At 40.3% G+C, this 26,106-nt stretch overlaps 2 protein-coding genes across 2 annotated transcripts in view; both read right to left on the bottom strand.

Moving 5' to 3' along the window:
- Positions 1-17,826, bottom strand: part of CMTM8 (CKLF like MARVEL transmembrane domain containing 8) — a 35,025-nt gene extending 17,199 nt beyond the window's left edge. The window contains exon 1 of the mRNA XM_005518976.2: positions 17,584-17,826. Coding sequence (XP_005519033.1) covers positions 17,584-17,751 — 168 coding nt within the window. The 5' untranslated portion in view covers positions 17,752-17,826. The remainder of the gene's footprint in view (positions 1-17,583) is intronic.
- Positions 17,827-19,296: 1,470 nt separating this feature from the next.
- The window catches only part of GPD1L (glycerol-3-phosphate dehydrogenase 1 like), a 39,400-nt gene continuing 32,590 nt past the window's right edge, over positions 19,297-26,106 (bottom strand). The window contains exon 8 of the mRNA XM_088063849.1: positions 19,297-19,544. Within this exon, the coding sequence (XP_087919975.1) occupies positions 19,502-19,544 (43 nt within the window). The 3' untranslated portion in view covers positions 19,297-19,501. The remainder of the gene's footprint in view (positions 19,545-26,106) is intronic.

A 26,106-nucleotide genomic window follows, 5' to 3' on the forward strand; every position in this document is an offset into this window, starting at 1 on the left:
GCAGATTTGAGAGCTCACATGAGTCAGGAACATCAGCTACTTGGTGGAAGGATTTAAAACAGCTTGCAGTGCTCCTTTGAGGCAATTTAAATTAAAAAAAAAAAAAAAAAGGAAAACCACATTGGCAGGCTTTTTGAATTCTTGTTTTGGGACATGAAGCTGAGATTTGGACAAAGAAGCTTCCTCACACTCACCAAGAATGTCAGCTGATGATGGATTTCACACGTCTCCTCAAGACAGAAAGGACTTCCAGAGTGCAGCTGCAGTTTAACTCTGAGATAGGGCTGCCCCCTTCCAGCTCAGGGTCTTGGGTGGGGCAGACAAAAAGCTTAACATATTCCTTTTCCTTTACACAAACAACTGGTTCACAAACACATGAGCATTTTCCTGAGAAGGACTATGGGCTTTAAGGTAGTAGAGGCATATTTCTGAAGACCACAGTATAGCCCTTGAGTTCTGAATACTACTTCTCCTTCATAAAGCACTTACACAGATTAAATGTGCAGGCTTAACCTGCCCTGTTCACTGAATACAATGTTTGTATCTTGCTTTTGAGAAGTTCATTGTGAGGACTTCAATCACTTGATTGTCCTTGTACAGAAAAACAAGAAAAAAGATGCAGTAATCTCTAAATGTCTGTAATCTCATTTTACTTTTTCTTTTATTACTTAAACTGGAAAAGGGCAGAAGCAGATTCTTAATTCAAAAGATACAGGGCCATTTGTGTCTGTCTGAACGTGTCTTCTCCAATGTGGCTATTTAATATTTTTTTTTATTACTACAACTACTACTGTTTCTGAATGGTGCATGATGGCAGGAAGGATTTGTTCTTTTGATCTAATAGAATCACACATGAAAAGTCTTCCTCAGCCTTGATATTGCCTCTTCTATCGACACACAAACTCTTCCTTTGAAAGAAGTTTTGCAACACTCTATTTTCCTTCCTCCCAGCTTCCCTGAAGGGATATAGTTCCCGAGGGTAGAAAAATACCAGCCTCTCAATAAGTGGCAATGATTTTGTAAGTTACTTTTAACATATGTGCACGTGAAATACACACCCGCAAAAAAAAGTCATTTTGCCATCGTTTGTACATTAATGAGGTGAACTATTTTTAAAGCAGAATTCCTAACAATGCTCACTTATGAATTACGATTATTTATGTAGTTCACTTTGTTTAAATGGTTTTTCAAGAGAACAATGCTGTATACAGCTGCTTTATTAATAATGTCACTGGCTCTTTGTTGCTATTTTTACATCTCCACCTTCCTGTTAGGCCATGTAAATAGAGATACCTATAATTAGTGGGCATGCAGCATTGTTTCACAATTCTCAGCTGCTACATTAAAATAGGAATATTATTACTTCTTTGGGAATAACTTTTATTTTTCCCCATAGTTAAGATACAAAGTCATAAAGCCAGATATGATGCAATGGAAAATTCAAAGGGAGTATCTGCTATGAAAATCTGTTGCTGCGTTCCTCATCCATTTAAACAGAAGGAAACCTTTAACTGCTCATTCAAAAAAAACTTTAGATTGAAAGTATCTTTTAATTTCCACAGCTGAAAACTGCAAAAATTTATTTTGTAAAATTCAGACTTTTTTCTTGCTGTGTGACAGAATCTTTTAGTCATCAAAAGTTGAAACAATTCCCTTTGCCTAACAAACAGGAGAAAATAAGATGATAAAGATATAAGAAAAGAAGTCTGCATTCAGATCTGCTGTTGTCTGGCCATTTAGAAGCTTATTGTATCTCTTGACTAGTTCTATAATTGAGTCCCAGGTATAATAATCCAACCCTAGGACTATGATTCACATTTTTAGGTAAAGATTAAGGATTTTACAAAGACTGAACATGTTGTAGAAGCACCTCAATGAAAAATCCTTTTCCTTCTCTGGCAAAATTGCTTTCTTTCCTGAGTACACTTTGCACTAACAACAGAGAAGAACTGCATGCCTATAAATATTTAACACTTGCATATAGTCTTCTGTAGGCATTTGTGTTCAAAGACTTCACTGTCAGAAAGGACCATTTTGGCCACGCTGCCAATAGCATAAAGATTTCAACTTACAACTCTCTTTCAACTCTCTTTTTGGAAAGAGATGACACCTTGGCGTAGATGTTGCAATGATAAAATTCATCTTGTCTCTAAAAAAAGCTGCCATAATGTCTACTGCTTTCATTGGTGAAAAACCCCAGCCCCACTTCTCATCTGAATTTTTCTGAAGTCAGTTACAAGTCACGTCCTTTTCCAAAATGTCCATCTGTCACCAATATATCAAAGCTAACTTTGAACTAAGAGCCATATTCAAAATTGTTGACAAGACACAGCTGAACAAGAGATAATCACAAATACTAGCATCCCTTCTGGCAACAAGCTACATTGGGTTTTTTAATTCTGCTTTATCTTTCTCTCTATTCTTTTTGTGGTAGTAGTAGAAAGAGCTGGCTTTGAAGGAATCAAGAACAAATACAGCATTAAATTTTTAACAGAGGCTTACTTAAAGCTTGTTACCACTGTTCCACATTTAATGCGTTGCAGAGATATTTAGGGTACTAAAGCAACTTCAGGATGAAAAATTAAATGCTAGTGAAAATATTAATGCCAAATGAAAAAAAATTAATCGGCCAAACAAGTAAAACAACTGTACACATCAGTCATGCTTTTAGAGAACTCCTTTTTCTCAAGCTCCATAACTTTATTTTCAAGGTTCTGAAGAAAAAAGTCCACAAGCCTGAAGGACTTCCCACAGCCTGTCTGCTCTCCACAATAAATACTCAAGCAGTGCATGCAGCATAAAAGAACAAAGTAAAAAGGTCTGTGGGATACCTGACACTCGAAATTCAAACTACCGAAGTCATAAATTAAGTATACATGCCTGTGTGTGAAGCAGGGTATAATGTTCTCCAACTGCTTCAATGGGCCTTATGTAAACAAAGAACAAAACAACTGGTGACAAATGTCAGCTTTCCACTGTAAGAAAAAAAGTCTCCAATCAAGTTTTAAAAAAACCCCTCAATCCATTGGCTTATCCAGATTTAAATATGTGAGCAGAAATGACTTAATGTCCCTCAGATGTTTGCTCTGCTCTTGTGCCAGAGGTTAATGCCCTGCAAGGGTGACTGCAGACAAAGCTGCTCCTCAATTACTGCACTCTAATGCTTAGTATATTTGAGGTAAACAAATCACTGGTTTGTGGTATCACCATAGGCTAGAATGTAAACTGCAGTGAACAGCAAGGCATGGAGACCTTGTCAGCTGTCTGCATTTATGAGCTATCAGCCTGAAACCAGAACTTCTGTATTTGCCTCCCATAATGCATAAACATAGAAACGCCAAGAGCTGCTGCTCTCACTGCTTTCACTCATGCTTCATTATCCCCATAATACAGCTAATATATTTTGAGTTTTCAAGAATTTTTGATTCCATTTCTCCTCTAAATCTGATTTCGCAATATGGCTCACAGATGTCAGAACAGCTACAAACTACAGGGATTACTATGGATCAGTGAATCTCGCATGCCTGAAAGTGTTTAGAGCAATTACACCTCTTAGTGGAAAGGTATTTCCCACATATTCTCCTTCCAGCTCCTCTGTCAGCAGGGCAGTTTCCCTGAGAGATGAGCATGTTGTTAGACCAAAAGCTGGTACAGCCCCCAAACGTACCTAGCAAAGTGTGCCCACAGTCCTAACCCATGCCAGAACTTTGTTCTAAATTTCAGGGAAATCTCAGCACGGCATCAAACCACTGGACTGAGACAGCACTGCTTGCTCTCCATCCCATCCAACCTCCACCCATCCCCTGCACTGCCAAAGCCAAGTGAGCTGAACAGGACACCAGCTCCAGTGTGTCAGGGCACAGTTTCATGCACAGACTAAGCTGTGAGAAGGGAAGACAAGGCTCCCACAGTATCGACCAGTGGCTGATGAGAAAGGCAGATAAATGGAGGGCAGTCACCTTGTCAGACTCCACCACTGAACAGTTTACGAGTCAACCACCTCTGCTGCACTTAGGTCACAGCACATCATGGCTTGAGCTGAGGGGAGCTGTGACTGGGTCAGCTGCTGGGTCAGTGCAGGCAGCTGGAAGTACCAATATCCAAAAATGCAGCCACTGGCTTTGTCGAAGGCTGTCTGCATCTGAGCTGTGATTTATGAGCAGCAAGTGACGCAGCACACATGCCAAGGTTATGAGGAGGAGAGCTCTAGGTAAGGTAGCAACAGCCAAGTTGCTGAGGGGTTACAGGCAGAGTAAGGGTGTGCTCTGCACCAGCTTTGGGGGAAAAGCACACTAAATATCTTTGACTGCACACAAGCTTTTTGAATAAAAAGCCTCCATATCACTATGCAAGCTTACAGCTTTCCCTTCCCACCCAAACGGCTCTTCTGAAAAATCCAAGCCTTTTCCTGTAGTGCTGTTTATATTATAGCATCCCAATATACACAATCAACTAAATTATATCTACTTAGCTAACTTCCACACCTCTTCCCCTTTCTATTTCCTCAGATTTGGATCACGGCTTTCTTCTGCTCAATATTTTCTTCTCTAGAATGACAATAGTGCAGATACAATAAAGAGGTGTTACCAGCCTTTTGTTCAAGTGCTCTTTGTTGAGTATTTCAGCTACTTACTGCCCCCTCAGAAGTTCCTGTTTTCCCACTGAGGGGGGAGGGGAAAGCCTGTATAATGACATGGCAGCTTTTTGTTCAAAAAGTCTGCATGCAGTCAGAGATACTTAGCACATTTTCCCTGCAAAGCCTGATATTACTAGTTTCAAATCAAAAAGAGAAAAACCTCAAAATAACTTAAATAAAAATTACATATATATAAAGTAGTTCTAAAAAAAAGTAGTACTTTGCAGACACCCCTTTCTTCAAGCTATGAATTATTGCTATATCAAAATGCCCATGTCCACACACACTGAATACTCAGCCCACTATGATGAAATGTGCACAAACACAAAGTCATGTAGTGTAATCTCCTACTGCCAACAGCATTGCAGGTCTTAGCACATAAAACCAAGAAACCAAAAAGGAATTAGAACACTGAAAGACATCACAAGCTGGGAGCTTTGCTAGTTCACACAAAGGGAAAAGGAAGAACACAGCACGCATAGCAATTTGTCTTTGATACAGGAAAAGGCATATATCGTTTGATAATCCAGTGCTAAGGCAGGACAGCTCAGGGACAAACCCATTTGTTGTATTGAATAAACACATTTAGATTGATACTTGTGATGCTGAGCTGTTTTTATACATAGGATTTAATCGAATCACATTGTGGATGTAAAAAAATTATCAATGTTTCATTACAAAATAAGGTATCTCCTGGTACTGTGGGATACCTGACTACAGGGAGCTTTGAAGAAATACATAAATTAGACAATTGGGTTTTATAAAAGAACATGTAAAAGCAATGGATCTGATCTGAACAGCTTCCCCTTTCATCATCTATCAGCTAGATGTCCAAGCAAAAGAAACTGTGCACAAGAAGCAGGTAGCACGACAGGGAATTTTTGGGGTAATCTTGTACCAAGTGGGTTAACTGTGACTTTTATTTTCCCACTTATTTATTTTACAATGGTAAAAGCTGCTAATTAGGCTCCTCCTAATCTGAATCTAATTTGACAGTGAGGGCTCCACGAAGGGGTATTGGAGAGGAAAGGTCTTAAGGGGGGTGATCTCTTTTATTGGACTAATCCATAGCCCTGGCAGAAGAAACCAGGGGGGAAAGTTTCTGGGCATACCCTTTTCTTCAAAGCGCTGAACGGAAGCAACACCAGAGCCGCCCTTTACCAAATGCTAACAAGTGGATAGGAAACGACTCTCGGAAAGGAGCTGCTGGTCCTTAGGAGTCTGACAAACAATGTCAGCGCTGATTAGAGCACATAGACTTCACGGTAGGTTGGCTTTTGTGTTCTTCTCATTTTGTGTGCAGATATGTGGGGATGATTGAAGTCAATGGGAAATTCACAACAGGTTTTAATAGCATCAAGAACTGATTCATTATGACCTTCTCTTCATAACAATATTGTTTGTGTACATCAGATGTTAATCTGATTTTGTTCCCATCAACTCATCCGGACTGTATTTGCACCAGTTCTCAGGGTCATCTTCTTGCTTGTGTACATTGTCCATATAATATGTAATCTACAGAAACAACAACCAACACAAGCCAAAATTAAGTGGGTTTTTTTTAAATTCACTTAAAAAAATCCACCATTTTTTTAAACTGAGACCTTCATTTCAAAACTTCATTTTGAAATGAAGCTCAGTTATAGAGTGAAAATCACTTCAGACATACTATAGGGTGGTTGGGGTTTTTTTAGGAGTTTTTGGTGGGGGGAGAGGGATGTTTGGTTTGGCTTATGTTTTTTTTCTTTTTTTTCGCCCAAGACTAGCATTCAACTGCAGACCTTAATAAGAAAGTGAAATTTAGATATAACCAAGCTTAGAGAATTCCTTCTCATTTATCACTGTGTACTCAGTTTAATTTTAACTTGAGCTGGTAAAACACTTTACAAGAGACCCCATCTCACCTTTAACACATTATCTTGACTTGCTTACTTCAGGCAAACATTAGCTAGATAGTTGTCTGTTACTGCATAAAGAGAATGTCAAGTTCTTTGTACAAGTGTCTGGTCACGTTTCACGATTGCCAAAGTCTAGGAAGAAATCTCCAGTTTGAAAAAACTGCTTGGAATCCTCATTCTCCTGCTAAGATTCCTACCATTTTTGCTGAGAAGTTAAACAGAAAATCCTTTCAATATACCAAATGGAACGATGAAACTGTACCTAGTAACATATAGCTGTTTATCACTGTTTCACTCATGGCAAGTTTCATCATTAAATTACAGTTCCACAGGCCTGCGTTGTATATTCAAGATTAGTTTTATACAACTTCACGTTTTATACATCTTTACGTATTTCAAACAGAAAACACACCACAAGAGAAGCTGTCTCTTCAAGTAGGTCATTACTTTCCTCTTGCACACTGCCCTTTAAAGCTAAGTCCCAGCAATATAAGAATGTACTCAAAAGAGTAAAATAAGGATTGTGGTTTTCCAAAACTTAATATAGTAGTTTCCCAATAACAACTGTTTTTCTGTCTAGCATGAGTTTTATATGGCATCCAAGCTCATTCCCATGCATTAGGAGAAATAAAAAGAACACTAATTAATGTATTGATTTGTACTGTGTTATATCTTAGTAACAGCATGGGGAAGGGGAAATATTTATTGGAGGTCAACTGGCAATCCACAATAACTGTTGTGATTGTATTGCACAGTCCAATGAACACGGCTTATGCACATACAGAGGTTTTGAAGCATCAATCAGAAATTCCAACAGAGATCTTGCTTTTCCATGCATCCTGAATCTCTTACATTGAAGAGCTTTTCAGCCTTTTTCATCTTTCACTGTGATCACCACAAGATTGTGGTTGGTCTCAAAAAATCCAGCTCTGTCCAGCCTGTTTTATGCCTTTCATTTTAAAAAAGTTGCGTTCTGGATGAATGCAAGAACTAAACATGTCACAATATTCACCAACAACCTCCTGAATCACTGTATCGCTATCAGTATTTCTAATACTGTTCTAAAATACTATGGTATTTTTCATAGTTTTGTTTCATAGTTTTCACAGTTTTGTTCACCCAGAGCTTTATGAAACCATTAAAGATGGATGTCTCTTACTGAGCAGAGCCTCTTCTTTCAGTTGCCCAACACCTCTATTAAAACACCATTTTGCTAAATTCATAGTGTAGAAGCTGCATTTTCTGTGTTGACTTTCTCTGTCCAGCCTGAAGAACAGCAGATGAAAATCATGCAAAGCAGGCCTCTGGCAAGTTGCCCTGAGCTGCTGGACAAGAGGGCTTGAAGAAACGAGGTGGGGAGACAACAAAAACCAAACCCACTACAGAAGAGAGATAGAAAAGAGAAGGACTTGGGACAGAGGCAGAGGGAGAGACAAACATGTTGAAATACTTGCAGCTAAATATGCAACACCTCCAGAAACAAGTTCTTCACACATCTTAATTCTATCCTTGGTTAAATACACAGTATGGTATAATCTATAATTTTCTGACCACATACTTTCCCTTTCTCCACACCACCACCTGCATGCAGCAACAGAAGGGAAAGCCTCCTTCAGAACTAAAGCCTTCCCTTATTTTGCTTTCTGCCTGTTTACTTGTGTGGTCTGCAGAACTGCAACTCAGAGCTTTGCATCTGCTTGGACTCTTGAAAAACACTGTGTTATCTGTATTGTCCCACAAGTCGATCAATAAACTCTTAAACACATCTCTGTGAGACAGAGTAGTACGCTATCCCAGTTTTCAACAGTGCACTAAAATTAGGATCAAAAGCCAATTCTTGCCAAATTTCTGGAAAACTCTTTTTCCACAGTGTTTATTATGGCACTGCATTTTGCATCTTTAGAACACAGAGCTCATACTGACTTTCAGACCCATCTGACAATAATCGCTTTTTCTGCAACTCAGACCCAAAGCTGGGGATTCAGAAAACAAGGAGTAAAGTGAGCACAATGAAAGGTAGGGCTTACTTGCCTTGTCTAGCATCCCATAGGAACATTATGATACAAGCAGAAGATAAAAATCAAATTTTCTAAGGAAGCAATTAGCCAGGAGACCATCCTCTCCCTTTGAATAATCCCTTTCCTTACTCACATGACTTCCTCCAATGCTGTGTGCACAATATCCCAGTCACGCCTAGAAAAGCTCTTCTATGCAATGACCATAACAGGAGTTTCTTGATAAAAATAACATGATCAAGCAGGTTTTGACTGGATTCCAGTACCTGCACACAATTCAATGTGAAATCAACACTGCCAGGGTAAAACCAATTTTGATGCTTCTTAATTTCCAGGACCTTAATAAAATAATTTTTTATTTGTTTATTAAGTACCTATAAACTCTTGGAAATAAGCACATGGGGTTCCTGATAGCAAGGTACATCACAGTTTACAAATTAAACTACAACCAAATCAGCATGAATACTGTAATTTTTCGGTCTTGTTTTCCCCACTAAGGATTGAATTATAGCATCACTCTCCCCAGCACGTATCGTAGTTGTGTCCTGAGCCTGTAAAGGATAACTGTGCACTTGTTTATGCTTTCCAATCCACAGCAGCAGTAACAGGCATCCACCACAGACTCACCTTCTCCTCACCTGATCCTTGTCAGTCTGCCCTACAGTGGCTGTCTCTGGCTGGGCACAACCAAATATGATGTTATCAGTTGAAGTGCCATTTTAAAGACACATTGTAGAGGTTTTCCTTTTGTTAGAGGCTTTTTTTTTACCTCTTCCCCCGTTCCCCAGTGCTGAATTCCTCCCTGCAACACTCTGTCTCCCTTTTTAAGTTTCACCTACAGCTCCTCATACTTTTCTCAAAACTGCCCCATTCAGCCATTACCCGCCATAGGAGCCAAAGCCTTTGGAATACCATTATTGTTGAATGTAGAGAACATATGCTAAAATATATATTAAAGGGGCAGACTGGAAAAAAAAAAAAAAAAGAAAAAGAAAAAAAAAAAGGAGCCTTTAGCTAGCAGCTGTACAACTTTGAGGCTAAATAAATGGATCTGTGCAAAAACAGCATCACCTTGAATATATTTAAATTCAGGCCTGGATACAGCAGCCACATTTAAAGCTGATGATACAAACCATTCTTATTTTCAGGTATGAAGCAGAGGTTCTTGACAGATTTCCTTTGAAGCTGTGCCCATTAGGCTACCAGTTAAACGCAAGAACTGATTACCAGAGTATGATCAGAGAGGCTGCTTTTCCTATGTGGCTTCTTTCCAGGGTCCTACTTGGAATGTTTTCAATTTATTTATTCTTCATAACTAGATTATGGTATATCCAGAGACAGACACCTTGCTGATTGTTACCATGCCTACTTACTTTGTCTCAGTTCTACTGAATCTGATTTTAGCACATCTTACATCAGACCAGAAACACTGTGGCTGCCCAGAACAAACTGTGCAGACTGCATGCCTCTAACAATACCAGTTTGTTGAAACTGGTTTTGCTTTGCTCTGAAGATTTTTCTCTCAGCAAACCTGTGGTTGCATCAATGTCATCTGCACACCCATACCTCACAAAAACGGTCAGTGTAAACAGTCAATATTGCACTCTAGCTTGGCAAAAATGCAGTCACAGCCAGGACTGATCCAAGCCTGTGCAGTGAAGAGATCTGGCAAAGCCTGGATACTGTATTACTGCATATAAAACCAAAAGCTCAGCCTCCTTAAGTTTATTAACATAAGCATAACACCATACTTTCCTTGGACCAGTCCCAGGCATCACTGAAAGCAGTGACTTGATTCTTTCCTTACTCAGTCCCTCCTACACCAGAGTTTTAAGAGTCTTATACCTGATCTGGTCCTTTCAGAGGCAGGTGAATTAGTGCCAGCAGCTTCCATGGGGAACTGGCTCAGGCCACAGGAACAGAACTACCTGGCCAAAGGCCTTATGGATGCTAAAAGCTATTTGCTGTTTGACCCTAGAAAAAAACAAAGGGCTAGGTCCTCTCTGCAAGGACACACTTTCTGCTGGTTTTCTGGAATTCAAAGGGGAAAAAACTGCAGCAATATCACACAATACAATATCAATACATACAGTACAGTACTTTATCCAAAATAAAATGAAGCTAAAACACATATATATATGTGTGTGTGCACATATATAAAAATATAAATATATATACAAACATATACATGCATACATGTAATATAGATATATATATATATATGCATATATATACATACATATTTATCTACATGACCATTATAAACTATATATATGGCACTGTTATTCCCAGGAGAGAACAGGAAAGAACAGTAGGCTGAATGAGAAGGCAATCAGCAGATAAGAACAACACATCATCATTCCCTCCACACTTGCCATTCTGAAGGGTTCAGAGTCGCCAAGAGAATTTTTCTGTGGTTTTGAGAACGCAATTTTTAAGAAGAATCTTTGAGGCACCACTGCTCCAACCCTGTCTGTTGGTGCTACACAGGTGGTTCAGAGCACAGAACACAGCAGACACATCAGACACTCCCCAGGTACACAGGAGTGCTCCCATCCAAAGGGCAGGGACTGAAAGACATCTGCTTTTGCTCTAGAAGCAGCATTTTGTTAATGGACTCAGAAATCTGGGGGCCATTAATGATTTTTCAAGAATCGAGTGTGACCCACAGACAACTTCTTTCTGTGTCCTTTTCCCACTCACATTCTTACTACACTGCCAACAAATACACCTCTTCATCACAGACTGCATGGAAAATAGGGTTCTTTGGATAAGCAAACACTGCTTCAAGATCCTCTAATCTGTGGTCTTAACAGTGTATAATAAATAATTCCAAACAGAAAGCAGGAATGATAGTGCAGAAAGAGAAAAAAAAAGAATATAACACAATGGGAGAAAAAAAAAAATCCCAACTGAACAACAAACTAACAACCACAAAGAAGAGACACAGCCAAGTCTGGGATCTGAATTAATGTTAGGAAAAATGCACCATCAGATGTCTCCATCATTATCAGGAATCTCTATCAGGCACTGACTTCCCATAGTATGATTACCCAGGGATTTGGGACTCCTGTGCATATCTGGAAAAAGGCAATTTTCAGGAATGCAGTCACAGTCTCTTTGCAACTATATCATCGACTTTTGTCCTCAGACCATGATGTTCACCTCAGCATTTACCCTCCTGACTCACACCCAGCCACAGCACCATGCTAAAGCTAAGCACCTGGGAAGCTCTGCCTATTCCATTAGGAATAATGGGAGAACTGCACATTTCACTATCATATAGACACAGGCCACTGAAGCCCAAAAAGATTATTTAAGTTTGTGTGCATAAGAATTTTTGAAGGCACCAAAGAAAAAAAAAATAATTCTAGAGTTCGGGATGGGGGGAGGGGGAAGGATTTATATTATATTCACTATCCACTCAACAATAAATTTGATGTTTAAGTATGACTTTAAAGCATTCTTCTCATGAAGAGATAATAACATTTCATACGTGTTGTACCTTAACTGTGACGTATTGAGAATATTTTGCATTTTTGACCTTTGGAAAAATATCTTCATTCAGTTTAATAGGCATTTTCACCCTCCTACCACTTTAGCCCTGACACTGTTTCTCTGTCATCACTTGGAGCATGTTCAAAAGGTTCTGTTTTCTTGTGTCCCCCAAACAGTTCTCCCTTCCCAAGGAAACACCCTGATCTTGTCCAGGAAACCAAAGACCTTACAGGAAACGTAACTTTAAATAACTACATGATCCTAAAGGAAGATGGAAATCGTATAGATGTGTATAATCAGTACACTAAGGACAGCTAAGGGCTAGCAGTGGAACAACAGCACCTACAGAAGGCAGAACTGAAACCTGACTTCAGCGAGAGTTTTGTCTGATCAAGACCAAAGGAGAGAGCTGAGACTTTATATTGTGTTTTTTCTCATTCATGCATAGGAACATGAAGCTGCTGGATGAAGTGACTGACTAGTTGCTACAGGATTTGGTTTTTTCCATTCAGTAATTCAAAGTGAATAACATTAAAATATGTGCTTGTGTACATCTCCTCTAGGCAAAGCACTTGTTCAACACGTTAGGAGGTAGCTCAGTGTTGTCAACTACTTGCAAGCAGACACGCTATGACTGGAGTAAAAATCGCATTGTAAGAAAAAAGAAAAAAATCTCAACTGCTCCTGAAAGAAGAGAAAGTCTTGCTGCTACTCAGGTGAGGAAAAGGGCTCTTTGAAACTCCCTTCATGCTTCTGAGCTATTCTTCTGAGCCATTCCAAGAAACGGGAGGGCAGGAGGAAGATGGCATATATACATAAAACTTGGAACTGCAGTCAGAGAGGGCTTAAGACTAAAAGAAAAAGCTAAATGCAAGGAGAGCTTTAAGTGTAATTTTAGTATTTTAGCTTTTTCACAGTAGATCATCCCCCCTGAATTATTTCTATTTTCCTTAACATTTATATGAGTATTGCTGACTTAATTCAACACTTGAATATCCGTAGATGAGTTTGATGCAACTCTCAGGAAAAAGGTAAAACGTCTATTGAACAAACACTTGCACATTTCCAGTTGTTCTGGTTGGGCAACCTCAATATCTTAGATCTGACATAACTTTCAATATCTATTTAATATTCTGAGGGTCACCAGTCTACTAGAATAAACAAAGTCAACAATATTTCCTTTATGAATTGAACGTTCAAAGGTCTAACATTTGAAGAAGAATAATGAACCAGTGATCAAAATTATTTTTATTGTCCAGAAACATAAATTTGAACCACAATTTTATGTGATGCTAATAAAGTACATAATTTGCTATCAGGCTTCTATTTCAAATATCTATTTTATTTTGGGCATTTCAAAGAATAATGTGCATAGAACAGCATAAAGAAATGCTACTGTAATTACAGCTTACTAAAATTTAGACCATCACAAGATCTCATGTGCAGCAGCAGCCTAACAACCTTCTAAACCTTTCCAAGCTATATAAGTATTTGTTTTTGTCAAGGTCAAATAGCTATCACAAGCCTTAAAATCAGTAGTGCAAGTTTTACAAGAGACTTCATCTAGCAACACATTGATGTGAAGCAACAATCTGAAGAGATCAATGTCATCCTGCTAGAAAGTAAATATTTTTATAACTACATCCATAGCAACCACAAAACTCTCCACTTCCCCAAAGTGATCCATAATGTTTGACTGGAGAAGCTGATTTACAGCTCCAAGAAGGTATCACTAGCCATCATTTTTCTTGGCCATAAAAGTCCCAGGAAGATAAACGTAGTTTTTCTGGGCCATCATTTTACAGAAAAGAAACACTCAAAAGATATCTCTAGAAATCGCTATACTTGCTCATTTTGAAACTGTAAATCCTCCAGGGGGACTGGTGGTGCTACACTGTAGGAATCAGTATCAATCATTTTATATGGTGTATTTTTACTTCAGTGTCAACCCAGGCAACTGACATCTCATTTTCTCATTTAAAGACTTTCTGTAACACCACTTACATCTTCTACACTACTTTTCACCAATGGATCTCAGTGAGCCTTACAAAGATTAGTACACATATTCCATGAATAGATGAGATATTCTAAGAAGTTAAAAGAGATTCAGATAAATTAATTTCCAGCAGGCAATGGCCAAGTAAGGCCAGTAAATCCAAGTCTCCTGAGTCAGAACCCCTGCCCTGTCCAGCAACAAGTGCTTTAGACTTCCTTCCATGCACCAAAGTTATGTTTTACACCAGTTTCCAAAGGCCTCTCAGAAACCCGGTGGCATTTTCTATTTTGCTCTTTCCACTGAAATAAACTGACCCCAGTTTTTTCCAAGCAAGTGGCAGGAAACCTTGCACCTGCTCTGGTCCTGGAGGCAGACGTCGAAGGCAAGGGAAATCTGTCAGCACCTACACTTCAGGCTGCATTTCTGAGTTCATTCATGCTAGATGTGTGCAGTGCTAGACTGAAAGGCATTATAGAATTAAGCTGAAGCAGGTTTAGGTACATAACTCTATTACTGCTGAATAGGCACAGTCAGCCTCATCCCACATTTACACAGGCTCTAAAGCAGCCACATAAAGGACAGATAATACCTGATCCATCATAAAACCTGTCTTTATAAAGCTAACTCATTTTGAACAAATTTGAAACAGCAGACTGAGTTAATAGCAGAGCAGTGCTTTGCAGGACTACAAAGAATCTCTGAGAAGGAACTGTTAGGCTGAATTTACTGTGCCATTAAATCACAGTCTCAGTGCAGATGTAGGCTGGTTACCAGCACACATGGAAATCCACACAGCAGTTAATTCATCTTCACAGTATGCAAATTAGGGAAGTGGGTGCAAAACCTGATCAAGATCCTTCATTTATAGGGCTAGAATATTTCATTTATGTGATAACTTCCTGCTTTTCCATACTTTTTGGTCAAAGAATAACACAGATTTGCCCCTTGCCTACACAGAGAAGAGAGCTCCAGTTTCAGAGCCAGGAGACACAGACTGTACCCCTCCTGCTGCAGGCCCATTGCTGACTGACAGCAGCAATAATCAAATATTTATGCAGCCCCACAGTGCAAACTCTCAGAGCATTTAGCACCATTGTTTAATGCCCCTAGCTCAGCTTTAACATGGACATGGGATCTGCACTGATAGCAGATATTACTAAAAACACTCCTCTCCCCTGTCCATGTCAGAGGTGTCGCAGAGAAGGGCACCAGAAGCAAAGGGATGGTCCTACCACAGCAGCTGTTCTTTAGAGCTCTTTAGACTGGAAAAGATCTACCAGGCTGCAACTCCTGAGACCGAATTACATGCTCTTATTTACAGGTTTGAAAATCCTTAGCAGAGGGATCGTGCTATAAGCTGGGGGATCAGTACCAAGGGTCAGAAATATCCTGAAGGTTCAATTGGTGCAGGCAAGGCACAACAATCAGAACAGGCTGATTTAGGGTACACAACTCCAATAAAGTTGAATATGCACAGAAAGTTTTGAAATAGAGATCTTGGGATCTCTAGTCATGCTCTGTTATGGCACATTTTCTCTCAAGAGAAAACAAAACAAAACAACAACAAAAAACATACTGAACTGGTGGAAAATGTTTAACCAAAACCTGATGCCAAATATATATATATATACATATATATATACATACATACATATACACATACATATATACGTATGTGTGTGTGTAAACTCACTATTTGATTTTAGTACCTGAGGTTCTTTCAGCTAATTCCATATAAAGGTCTGCATTAACATGTTTTTCTTTAATTTCACAGAAGAACAGCTACTCTAGCTGCTTTAAAATAAGTGGAATTAAGAACTAGAAGTATTTCCTTAAAGGCACTACCTATCAGTAGCTATTCTGTAGGACCTGCCCTACAATTTTCAATTTCATATCAGAACAGTACTCTGTTCTCTAAAATACACCATCACAAACACCATCACAGTAACAATTAATCTACCTTACAGACTTTTATTAGCTCCTTTGAGTTGGTCAGGAACTGCTCATCTTCACATTTTACAATTATTCCAGGAGTTAGGAATGGTGAGAAGAAACAAAATCCCCCTAAAAAGCATCATCACTGTTTAGAAAGGTAAGCTGTACAACCTGTCAACACAAACTAGAATGCACACTTCCAACAAAGAGTAAGCAAGAGCCTGTGCATGCCCTGTGGCCATGTAGCTCAATGTGAGTGCAGCTGATCCAGTATTCACAGCCAGGATGAATATATGGCATTCCAGCAGGGCTTGGGAAAAGCCTTGGGCACCTCTGTAACGATCTTCAGTGGGATCACTCTTCAGATAAAGTACAAGAAAGGTACATAACTCTGTTGTAATTACTAACTGAAAAAGAGTGGAAAAGAAAGCAGTTATTCTTTCAAAAACTTGTTTATTCACAGATCTACCACAGCTTTGACAGTGAAGCATCTCCTGTATCTAACAGCCAAAACAAGCCTACAACCACCTATCAACTAGATATCAACAGAACTCCCAAGGACATTGGCAAACAGGGTACCAGCTGGTAGCAGGCGCTGACTTCACAGCCTCATCACTATTGGCTTGCACAACAATCTGGCATCTCAGTGCATTCTCCCTCCAATGGCACTGCTCCTGCCAGAGGTCCTACATCACACATCAGCCTGAAGCTTTGCCTAGTTATTTTAACTTTGAAGTCAGCAAAACCAACAGCCATTCCACTGCTCTGGTGAAGCACAATGTTTTCAAGCCTTGAAAACGAATGTGGTCTGGTAAGTTAATCCTTGAAGCTTCAAGACAACGAAAACTTCACACGGGAAACTCAAAAAGTTAGTTGGGGCAGCCAGTTCTTTAAGATCTTTAATCATTAATAGTGTAGATGAGTGGAATTAAACACATAATTTTTAAGAGGAGATGCCGTGTGTCTGCAGCTCGACACACTTGAGGGCCCACAGGCCTGCAGAGGGATCCTGGCGTTGTGCTGTTCACCACCTACCACTAAGGCAAGTGAATTTAGCGTTGCCTGGTCCTCTGTACGTTCATTTACACCTTACGGACTACCTGCAAAAAACAAATTCACTACCAAGCCCAAAAGGTGTCAGTTAATCTCCCACTCTCCACAGGTGTATCTAGGCACTAAGAGCGTATGGAAATGTTTTTTATTGACACAGGAAACAAAGATAAATTGTTTAATTAACTCTGACGTCATGACTATTCGCGCGCTATGAAGTGCGAAGCATACACAACCAATGTGGTTACAGAAAAGTCTCCAAAACTCAGTTCCCGGTCTGCCAAAACTCGTCTTTCCTCTACGGGACGTGATGATACCGCAGATACTACGGGAGGCTGAACAGACCGCGTGTGCCCTGCGCTGATTTTCCAGTTTCCCGGCGGGACGCTTGTGCCCACGCCGCGGAGCCTCTCCTGCTCCCGCGGGCACGGACCCTCGGCAGCCGCAGCGGGCGATGCGCCGAGGGGAGCGCCCCGATCCCTCACCCCAGCGGTGGCCGGGTGCCCAGGCCGAGGCTCCCCCGCCCCTCCGCGCCCCCCGCCCCGGGTCACTCACAATCTCGGTCACCATGAGGAGCCCGGGCACGGTGCGCAGGAACTCCCTGTCGTAGGCGAGGGTGCTGGAGCTGGCCGACAGGTTGGCGGTGAAGGAGCTGCTGGTGGTGGTGACCGTGTGCGAGCGCGGGCGCGGCGGCTGCTCCTGAGGCGGCACGGGCGGCTCCATGGCCGGCGCGGAGGCACCGCCGCTCGCCGCTTTGTGTGGCCCCGGCGCCGCGGGCAGCCCCCGCCCGGGCGCGGGGGAAGAGGAGGAGGGTGCTGGGCGCCCGGACCCGGGCCGGGGGGAGGATCCGGAGCGGGGCCGCCCGCCCCGAGACCGCCCAGCCCTCCCGCCGTGCCCCCGGGGCGGGACCCGGCGCTGCTGGAGAGAGGCATCCCCGGCGCTAGGGAACGAGGGTCAAAGCGCGGCCCCTCTCAAAACCATCTCCTGACATCCAGGACTTTAACACACTTGCGATCCCGCCTGCTTCCAGTGCAGCCGAGGAGCCAAGCTGAGCCACCGTCCTGTGTGCCACAGCCCCCTGGGCCGGCCGTCATCGTCCCTCCAGGCTGTCACCCCTGGCTCCACGGGCAGAAAAGGCTGGCAGGAGCCGTGCTGGTGCTGCCGGTGGCTGTCCCTCCTGGCTGCCATCGCCTGGGAGAGCGGGAAGGGAACAAGAGTCGAGGACATAACGCAGCCGTCTCAGAGCTGGAAATTGGGTTTTTGCTGGGGTCTGCCAAACAACCAAGAGGCTGAACGACACAAAAGACTTTTAAAAGCCATAAAAGTCATTATTGTCCTACTACTATTGTCATTATTGACCTAGTACCTGGCAGTGTCGAGCTTAACCTATATTTTTCATTACTCCAGTCTGAAGTGTTTTTTTAAAAAAAAAACAGATCCAAACATTTCTGGATCTTTTAAGAGCTTCTAAAGAGATCTTCCATTCCACCAAAATCATGGGGTTTCAACAATAACAGATTATAGTTATTTTCAATGTTCAGGAGCTCTAATTAGCAAAGGACTTGCATGTGGCCATTCAGTAAAAATGAAGTGTTTTCCACATGTCTGGTGGCTATTGTCCTTGAATTGTTTACTGCTGCTCTCCTACTGGATAACAAAGGCTGGATTTTGTGGTATTACCTTTCAGCAAGGGATTGAAGCAGCTGGGGAGGGAGGAGGAGGAGTATGGGAGAGTTTCTGCCATAAATACAGGAAACATGAATTACCCAAAGGAACTGCTCTTGTGCATTATTGTGCCTCCGCTCATAGTGTAAGTGTGTCACAGTACAGGCTCTATGGGCTTCTTGGAATGTGTATCTTGGCTCAGGCTCTGTGGAGCCTTCGTGTCCTCTAAACTCTGACTAGGAAAAGAAGCAAACTCTGATTAGGAAAAACATGCAATTTGATGAAGCCTTTCAACGTAAATGTTTTAAACACTGGTGACTTTTTTTTTATAAGATGGCAGAAGAAATGCGGCAGAGTTTTGGAAACATGAACTGCAGGTCATCAGAACATGATGCCTGTCACTCAACATGATAAGATATACAGATAGCATCTTTATTTATTTATTTATTTATTTGGTGAGGAAAAAAAAGACCATTAGTAAACCACACACTCAAACTGAACACAACTTCTTAATCATGAAACAAGGAATTTTACACGTTTTGGCAAAACATTTTTTTTTTTTTTGGGTGGTATTAACAGCATTCTGTATTTTTTGTGTTCCTATCTTATTCCTTTCTATTAAATGACAGTTGATATTTTAAAGGAACAGAACATACCTGTGCACTGGTCTGTTAGAAGGCCTGCTTCAACTGGCTTACAAGTAAGAATTGTTTTATCTGATTGCTCAGCACTGCCAAGGTTTCTTCTGATGCCAGAGCTACTTTGCCATGCCCCTGTTGCTGTTTGTGAGGATCCATTGTAACAGCATTTATTTTCCCCTCTGAGAGATTCCTGTCTTTTCAGTTTTCCACCTAGAAGATCAGTAAGTAAAAGTGAGGAAATGTGGGGCTAAAATTCATGCTGCTATCAAAATTAACACTAATTTCAAAGTTGTTTAAGCCATTCACATCACTTTCCCTTTGAGAGGTGATTTATTTTACACTAGATCTCACCATGTTTCCAGGATGTTACTCAGTCCTCTCAGTGTTCATGCATAATTCTAAAACTCTTTATTTATTTTGCTCCCTAAACTCTTGAGGGTCAGTGTTGGTTTTCTTTCAACCATTAGAATCAGAGCAATAAATTTCATTGCTCTTGGTCTGCACATCTATTATTTGAGCATCCCAGCTCCTGCAGGGGAGAAAAAAATTAAACAGATAAGGAACTAATTGTTTTCTGCTTCAGTTATACTGTATGCTACATACATATACTGTATGCTTTCAATGTCTGTTGTAGAAGTCTAGTATCATGATTAATTCAACAAGAACTGGAGGGCTACACTTGTGGGCAATTTATCTGAACACTGGCTGCCACTCTGACTTCCCTAGTTAGCTTATTTTTCTCCAGCAAACATATTCAAAGAATGAGTTTCACTAAAAAAAGGGGTAAACACTCCAGAAGCTTTTCTGTATCTGATATTCCTGGAAGCAAATTCATTCTTTAACTTGACAACATAATACTTGACATTTTGAATGTTGATTGTGAGGCTCTAATTTTTGTTTTGCATCCTTGCACTGAGGGCTGGAACTGGAAAGCCTTCGGGGACCAGCGAAGCCTAGCTAGATTTTTTTACACGTAGATAGCATCAGAAACAGAATAATTGAATGCTGCTGCTTGAACAATCAACCTTTTATTACAGAACTACCAAGAGAGAATAAGGTGGCCCATTTTCTTTATTTTAAATTAACCTTTCAAGGGAAGGATCGGCAAGGCTTTTAAACACCAGTCAAGATTGTAACCTCTTGTTTGTCAACTACTATTAGGAAGTAAACTGTGATTAGGAAAAAAAATATGCAGTTTGGTGAAGCCTTTCAATGTAACTTATTTAAGTAAAAGCAAAATAGTGGATACCAGTGTTATCAAGTTTCTCAGTAAAGGGATTATTCCTGAACGTCTCAATGTCTAATTAACAGATTCTTCCATTTAAGCTGGTTTTGTTCTCAAATCCTGAGGTATCAACATTTTTGACATTGCTGATCTAGTTCTCTAGAACTATTTTCTTAGCAACAATCTGGACAGCTGGAAGTGCTAATTAAAGTAGACTCACAGGCCCAAGGAGTGGAGCTGACTGGAATTTCCTGAACTGTTTCTCTGGTTTTGAAATACAGCTTCCCTTCCTCCTTCCCAGATCCTAGAATTTTCAAATATTGAACTCACTCAGACTTTTTTTAGGTAAATAAAACATGTTAACATATAAAAGATAAGTGAGATTTTTCGGTGGTTATTGGCAGGTTTCAGTCCAAACAGAAAACTTACTGTATTTAAACCACCTAGAAGTGAACTATGAAAGCTAAGGGAACTTATTCTGAAGAGAGAAAGGAACTTTTCTTTCCATAAAAACCAGGCCTTGCACAAGGAATGGGGGTTAATGTCGGATGTCCAGGACAAATATTCTCACCCTTGACATCCTACTCTGCTAATCTAAGGATATTTTTAGTTAGCATTAAATCAAGAAATGACTGGAAATTTCCTAATGGCTTTTCAGAATTAGGAAAGTATAGGCTTTAAGCTACAAAAGTATTCAAGTAAATGATTTATAACATATTTTACCCTTCGGCAGCTTACAACCATATGGAAAAGCTGATTTATACTAACCCAAACCAGAAATACTTGATTTGTACTTTGGTAGTAACACATGCCATAGGCACATGACCAATCAAGGCAAATGTCTCTGAATAGGAATCCATGTTTCACAAAGTAAAGATGGTTTTCATGACTGAGATACTTGGATCTTCTAATGTAGCTTCAACAGAGAGAATAGACGAGATGCTTGTATTTTCAAAATGGCCATTATTTGGCAAATGCATAGAGAATCTTTGTTTGTTACTGAACACAAGGATTGTTTTGTTTTGCAGCTTGGACACCTAAAATTAATTCAAACAACAATCAAATTAATGGCAGTATATGGAATTTTATCATCAGATGCTTGTTACTACCATAATGCAGGAAAAGGCAGAATTTAGCTGTATATGTTCTGTACTCTTATCACAAATATTTCTTTCTTTACATAAAGTTTACTTTATTACTTTAATTATATGGACAAAGTCCTGACTCTAGATACACAGTCGTTTTACCTGCCAGAAAGCCGTCTTACAACATGTTTTGCCATACAGATAATTAACTCTGTGCTAGGAACAGTAATATACTGACTTTTAGATTTTATTTTTCAGTTTTGAAACCCATGACACTAAGTAAACTGTGTGGTGATAGAGACTGTGCTAAGACAAGAAAGCACAAAGTACATAAGCCATGTATTTTCTTTGCATTAGGCCTTCACCAGCAGTTTTATCTACTCTGGGAATCTAAAGATCCCTGCCAGCCCTGCAAAACAACTATGTCACAGATACTGTGCTGAAGAAAAATTGCTTACTTCTTTCAGAGCTGACTTCTACTTAGAACACACTGTCCCTGCACTCTGAATATATATGCTTAACTTCAGGGCGGAAAGCACATCTACTCAAATTAAACAGTTTGTAGTGAGAAGTATGAAGTCTACGTACAAATCTCAGAACAGGAGTTGTGGTTTTCATACTTAGGGGCCAGGGACCTCAGCTCTGTAGTGCACCTGCAAGAGCATGTCTGCATTTTATTTCCCAGGCTGCTTCCCAGCTGCTCTTGGCCGTCTTGCTCTCCAGTGAGCCTGCAAGCACAGCTGGTGGCTGTGCCTGCCCACACCTGCAAATCAGAGGCCACCCGAATACTCAAGAGTGTCTGGCGTTGTGTTATGTGAGGAAGGAGCTTATTCTGCCCCTGAGCATGTCCAGGCAGGCTGTCCCTGAGGCACACTCATAAATACTTTCATTAGGGTCAGCAGTCCGCCACAGACCTTTAAATATTATTATGGAGCAAACACATATTAGTGATTACGTCCTTGAGAATATAAACAGTTCCACTGAAGACATGTGCATTTTCTACTTGCTAAGGGTGGTGCTTGCCTAAGTATTTAAGTAAATTGCAGCAGGTAATGTTTATACAGCATCCAAGCCCAGTGCAAAACAGCAGGAGGAAAATATCACCTTCAACAATTGTGAATGCCGTATTTGTTTTTAGATAATTAATGACAGACTATAATTCTACCGTGGTTTCATCACAGCACCATCCAAGTTTAAGGAGAAAGTTCACAGCCAACTCCATTTGCTTGCAGGCTTAAATAAATAATAAAAACTCAGCTATGTTGCTCTGCTGTGGTTGGTACAACACCATGATGCAGGCCTGAGACTCGAAGTGTACCTTATATTATCCCAAATTATGAGGAGGTGACTTGAGTTTGCTGTGTGTATATACACTGAGAGAAGACATGGCTGGCAGGTAAAAACCTAATTAAATACTATGGCTAAAAGCTGAAACTGGACAAATTCAGACAGAAAATAAAGTGGTTTTGTTGGGGCTTTTTGAATTTATTTTTTTTTTTTACATAACATGATTAGCTATTTGAAGGATTTATTAAATAAAACAGTAAACTCACCATCATTTTAAATCTGTAATTCCAAGCTATAGGTTTATTTGAAACGTACTCTTTACCACACTTACAAATTGACAAATTTTGTGGTCTTTATTATACAGAGCACAACAAGAGATGGCCCAAATGATTTGAGAAACCACAGAAATTAATTCCAATAATTTCCATGAAATGACAGTCTTGTTAACACTCTAGTCACTCAGCTGTACAGTACACGTGCAATACCAATGCCTGACACATCTCCTGGAGCGGCAGCAGAATAAAGGATCTCATGAATCTTGCTATGTCTGAACAGTGAAAACTAGTAATGAAACTGCTGTACAGGGATAATCAATTTTATGCAGATGGACTGCAAGGCTTAAGGGTGGAAAAATTCTCATGTAGAGAAAGTTTAAAAGCCAGTGGGCTGACTGCAGGATCTGCAGGGAAAGGTGACTGGGGCGAGGTGCTGGAGTGTACATGCTCTGTCATAGTGGGATGAAGTGCAGAGGAGAACTAAGCCTGGCAGGGCACTGACCTAAATCTTGGGGAACACAACAGTGGAAGGAGAAGGCAGAGAAGTGCAGGCATATCTTTTACTGCTCCTCACACTGGTTAACAGAGCGTTTCTGTTAGTATGGAATAAGGGTATTTGACATCTATTCATTAACAGGAGAGGAAAATGTTAACAGAGGACACAGTACACCACATAGTGGCCTGAAATCTCCAAGCAGCTGAGCAATTTAGTATTGGTATTTTCAAATCAGCAGTTTATCTTTGCATCTAGACAAGCGCCAAAAGACTTTTGTGCAACAAAGAACAAAGTGACCCTGATGTTTGTATTCACAGAGCAGTCTTAGCCCTGAAATAAAACAAAACCAAGGAAACAATTCTCCCTAGTACAAAACACAGTCAAGTTCAGCTCAAAGCAGGACACAGAGATGCAGGCACCAGTGTTTTAGGATATACAGAATATGCTCATGACTGTAAATCACTGGATTCTTTCATAGTATTGGTGTTACAGATGTGCAAAGAACCAGCATGTAAAGCCCCTGTTTCCTGGTAAGTCTCTGTGCCAGTGCATGAAAAAATACCTGCAGTGATCCAAGGTGCTTAGTGCATCCTCCAGTTCTAGCTTCCCAAAAACATCCTCTGCAAGAGAAGCAGGAGTTTGAAGAAACAGAAGAGAGAATAATGTTTCTGTTATGACTGCATGTATTTATGGGGAACAGAGTGTGTTTTCTGCTGCTGGCCTAGTAAAACCTGCTGGGATTTTTAAATTAATCAGAAAGACAAATTTAGCTAAATTTCTCGATTCACTTAGTTTCCTAGGAAAATTGCAGGCTTTGGGCTGTGTGAGAACAGTGCATGGTGTGAGACTATAGAACAGCCAGGGGGTAGATGATGGGCTGCCTTTTGGAGGGACTGGGATTTCCTCAGAACAAAGGCTTATTCCATTTATGCCATGTCTTGAGAAAGCTTATCCTGTCAAGTCATTTATCACCCTGCTAACTAGCTACTGAGCATGGATAATGCTTCTTCCCTAGATCAGTGAGGGAAAAGAGAATTTTAGAAGAAAGGAATGTTTTCATTTGGGGATTTTAGGAGGCTGGGAGAAGAGCAGATAGGAGTTAGGATATCTAAGCTCTTTGAATGAAGAGGAAAACATACCGGGAAGGATTTTTTTAACAGCTCATAGTGCAGCTAAAATAGTCTTTCTCCTGAGGGCATCCCAGGTATTTAAACTATGTGAACTGGCACAGCCCTGTGGTTTGCAGTACTAGATTTGGAGTAAGTAGAGAATGCTCTGTGATGGATGTTGCTCTAATTATTGATGTTAAGATGAATGAAGTCCATCATATATTTGCAAATCTCTAGCTTAATGCTAACTATGAGACAATTACGATGTGAGATTTTTAATTATACAGATGTCCCCATACATCCCTACAATGAAAAAAGCTTCTTTTCCAATAAATTTTGAGGCTGGTTCACCTTAATGATCAAAAAAAAGTTCAGACTCCATTGGTTGTGCTGGCTGCAGTGGGGGTATTAGTAAGAGCAATCAATTCCATGGAGATTTTTCTACAGAGAACATATCCTCAGTTAGCACATTCTTGGCATTTACAAGAATTTGTTACCTTCTGGTAACCTTCCTCTTTGTCATGTTTACGTGGAATTGACCAATCATTTAAGATTATGAAGATGAGGACAGGCAGTGTGATAGCTTCATCTCCTCAGCATATCAGAAATCTGATTTTATATATATATATATATATACACACAGAGGCATACAAGAGCATGTCCCATAGATCCAGACAATTATTAAAAAAAAAAAAAAAAGTGGTCACTAAATATATCAAATCCATGATGTTACAAGAGCAGTGTGATTCTCTGAATACACCAATCAAATAATTACTCACTTGCCATCCTCACAAGGATTCAATCAGAGGCCCAGAAAAGAAGCTGTATCAGTGTGTGCAAATGAAGTTCATGCATCAAACTGCTGGGCTTTCTTTTTAAGTGATGCTATGATTGCTATTTCAGTGAAGGAGTAATCAGGGAGGTCATCATTTCATGATTCATCATTCCAGCAGGCAGTGCAAGGGAAAGTATTGAAGTTAGCAATGACACATTTAAACCAGGTATTACTTTGATGAAATCTCATTTGCTCCAAGGGAGGTTTAGATTTGATATTAGAAAAGATTTCTTTACTGAAAGGGTGGTCGGATATTGGAACAAGCTGCTCAGGGAAATGGTGGAATCACCATCCTTGGAAGTGTTCAAAAAACATGTGGGTTCGGCACTTGGGGGCACAGTTTCGTGGTGAAGATAGCAGTGCTGGCTTAACAGGTAGACTCAATGATCTTAGAGGTCTTTTCCAACCTAAATGATTCTGTGATTTCTTGCATGCACACATCCTTCTTGTGCTAGAATAC

This window comes from Pseudopodoces humilis, chromosome 1 (assembly GCF_049639895.1).
Source record: "Pseudopodoces humilis isolate 2021_Gansu_Grassland_sample_001 chromosome 1, ASM4963989v1, whole genome shotgun sequence".
NCBI lineage: Eukaryota > Metazoa > Chordata > Aves > Passeriformes > Paridae > Pseudopodoces > Pseudopodoces humilis.